This window comes from Gekko japonicus, unplaced genomic scaffold, assembly GCF_001447785.1.
Source record: "Gekko japonicus isolate JY-2015 unplaced genomic scaffold, Gekko_japonicus_V1.1 scaffold3885, whole genome shotgun sequence".
NCBI classification, from domain to species: domain Eukaryota; kingdom Metazoa; phylum Chordata; class Lepidosauria; order Squamata; family Gekkonidae; genus Gekko; species Gekko japonicus.
The window spans coordinates 115,783-118,799 of NW_015173253.1; the positions used below are offsets into that span (position 1 = coordinate 115,783).

Here is a 3,017-nt window from a genome sequence, read left to right on the forward strand (position 1 = left end):
AAGAAGAAGAAGAAGAGAAGAAGAGATTGGATTTATACCCCGCCCTTCACTACCCAGAGGTGTCTCAGAGCGGCTTACAAACTCCTTTCCCTTCCCCTCCCCACAACAGACACCCTGTGAGGTGGGTGGGGCTGAGAGAACTCTGACACAAACTGCTCTTTTTCAAGGACAGCTGTGCCGAGCTTGTGACTGACCCAAGGTCACATCAGCAGGTGCAAGTGGAGGAGTGGGGAATCGAACCCGGTTCTCCCAGATTAGAGTCCGCGCACTTAACCACTACACCAAACTGGCTACACCAATTAGCCTGCACTGGAGCCATCCTTCCTGAGCTAAGACAAAAATCTGTGAGCCAGAGGCTAAAAAACGATGAGGTAGCTCACACCAACTCAGCTTAGAGGGAACACTGGACATGATCCCAAAGGTTGAGAACTTAAAGGGATGGTTAAACTGAAAAAGTAGGTAAAGCAAAGCCTCTTAACAGAATAGGGGGATTTAGGGGAGCAGATTGAGAACAAAAAGTATCGTAAAGCTCTCGGAACAGCGAAAGCATCGTTCTGGAAGAGGGCCTGTGGTCGAAGACAGGTGGGCTGGGAAGGAACGCGTAAGCCACTCGAAAGAAGAGGACTCCAGCCCATTTCCCTTTGGTTTTGCAGGGGAACGAAGCAGGCTAGCAGTGCCGGGCTACATGGAACGATGCACCGTGAAATCCTACCTTAATAGGACTGCCAGAAACTCAGATCGCTCCTCCTTCCCGTGAAATGATTTTCCAGAAGAGAAGAGGCGCCGTGGCGACATGCCGCTCCGTCTCATTGTTCCGGCCGCTGCACTGACAGCCAGACACGACGATGAAGTCCGCAGCAGCCCAGGAGTTAAAGCCACCGTGGTTGTTGTCTGCGTTCTGGCATGTGCGAGTCAAGCAGACGGCTCCGATCGCCGGGCAACTGTGGACATGCAGTCCTCTCCCTCACAAAATCAGCATCTCGTTCTGGACCACACTGTTGAGCACGGAGAGGAACTTCAAGCAGACAAGGAGGTAGGTCTGGGAAGCCCACCAAAGCAATGAATCGGTGTGCAATTTGAGCTGATAAAGATAGAGTGTTCTCCCTTGGTTTTTTTGCCTCCGAAGGTTGACAGCGTAGCAGCGTGCCACCACGAGATGGGCATTCCCCGCCGGAACGAGCAGAATCTCCCCTGTATAAGAGCTGTGAAACCAACGGCCAGACTTTCATTCTGGCTCGCTAGCAACAACCTCTTAACTTCGGCCCTCCCTTCCAATCAGTGACTGTTGTTTTCCATTTAGTAAAAAAAATTATTCGCGGTTTAGGTTGGAAGGGGAGTAGAGTCATCGGTGGACGTCAAGCATTCGAGCAGGCGGAAGGTATTTGTAAGCAACCAGCCCTTCGGAGCCGGTTTATTTTTGCTTTTTGGACAAGAACGTTCTCGTCACGAGGATTCCTTTGGACCTTGGGAGTTTCAGCATGTCGACCCAGTGCTGGGAGCAGATATAATGGAACCGGGGAGATATACCACTCTGCCCTGTTATCCAAACACCACCGGCGGTCACCCCAATGACACTTCCGAGGACCTCGGCACTACCGGGGGCACGGTGGTTACTTCCTTGCTGGGGTGCATCCTGGCCGCCATGTGCCTCGTTGGGATGGCCGGAAACATCTACACGCTGGTGGTCGTCAACCTCTCCATGAGACTGACCGGCTCGATGTCGGTGTATATCATCAACCTGGCCCTGGCGGACCTCCTGTACCTCTCCACCATCCCGTTCGTCGTCAGCACCTACGTCTTGAAGGACTGGTACTTTGGGGACGTGGGGTGCAGGGTCCTGTTCAGCCTGGACCTCCTCACCATGCACGCCAGCATCTTCATCCTCCTGGTCATGAGTACGGAGAGGTACCTCGCGGTGGTCAAGCCCCTGGACACCATCAGGAGGCCGAGGGAGTACCGCAGGATGATCACCTGCTCCGTGTGGCTGGTGTCCTTCCTCCTGGCCTTGCCCACCATGATCCTCATCGACTTGCGGACCAGCATCCAAGACGGGGTGATCAAACGCATGTGCTACCCCACGTGGCAGATGGAGGCCTACAAAGTCTACCTCACCGTCCTTTTCAACACCTGCATCTTGGCCCCGGGAGTCGTCATTTGCTACTTGTACGTCCAGCTCGCCAGGACTTACTGGAGATCTCAGGTGGGCCTCTTCAGCCCCAAGGAAGTGAAGAGGTGCCCCCGGCAGAAGGTCTTGTACATGATATTTAGCATTATCCTCGCCTACTGGACTTGCTTCATCCCGTTCTGGCTCTGGCAGCTGCTCGGCGTCTACCACCACCAGACCAGCGACATTGCAGCCAACACGGTGGTCAACTTCCTGGTGACCTGCCTGGCTTACAGCAACAGCTGCATCAACCCTTTCCTCTACACGCTGCTGTCCAAGAATTACAAGGAGTACATAAGGAGCCGGCACAAGAACAGCACCAGCCTCTCCAAGATGAAGCCGAGGAGGAGCTCCTCAAAGAGGTTGGTGTTATCCGGAAGCCACCAATACATGGAGACGGTGGCCGTTGCGCAGGTCAAAGGCGCCAACTGTGAAGATGTTGTGTCTTTGTGAGCTGGTGAGAAGGAGAAGGCAGGGCGAGGGATGTAAAGAATATCAAATGCCATCCACTGTCGGGGCTCGCAAAGGTTGGAATCCCATGTCTGGAGCTTACCATCGGTTGACTGGTCTTCAAGGTTTGATATCGCACTGACTCAACTTTCTCTGCCCTCTGCAGGGTTTCTCGGACTAGTTTGCTTGGCTGGGAGCCATACGCATAATGAAATTCCCTTTACTTTCCAGCCGTCTCGCAGGCAAACATGTGCAAACGCATTTAAGGACTATAATTTAAGGTATGTAATTTATCATGTTGCCCACAATTGCTGATTGGAAGAGCAATTTCTACAGGTAACATATCTTTCAACTATTATTCTTATACATTTACGCCTCTTCTAATGTCATTCTTTTTTCAATA

The 3,017-nt window shown here is 52.5% G+C and overlaps 1 protein-coding gene across 1 annotated transcript in view; it reads left to right on the forward strand.

The window, feature by feature from the left end:
- Positions 1–2,617, forward strand: part of LOC107120153 (urotensin-2 receptor-like) — a 25,613-nt gene extending 22,996 nt beyond the window's left edge. Inside the window, exons 2-3 of the mRNA XM_015422799.1 lie at positions 771–1,033; positions 1,325–2,617. Of these exons, the coding sequence (XP_015278285.1) occupies positions 771–1,033; positions 1,325–2,617 (1,556 nt within the window). The remainder of the gene's footprint in view (positions 1–770; positions 1,034–1,324) is intronic.
- Positions 2,618–3,017: the final 400 nt, after the last annotated feature.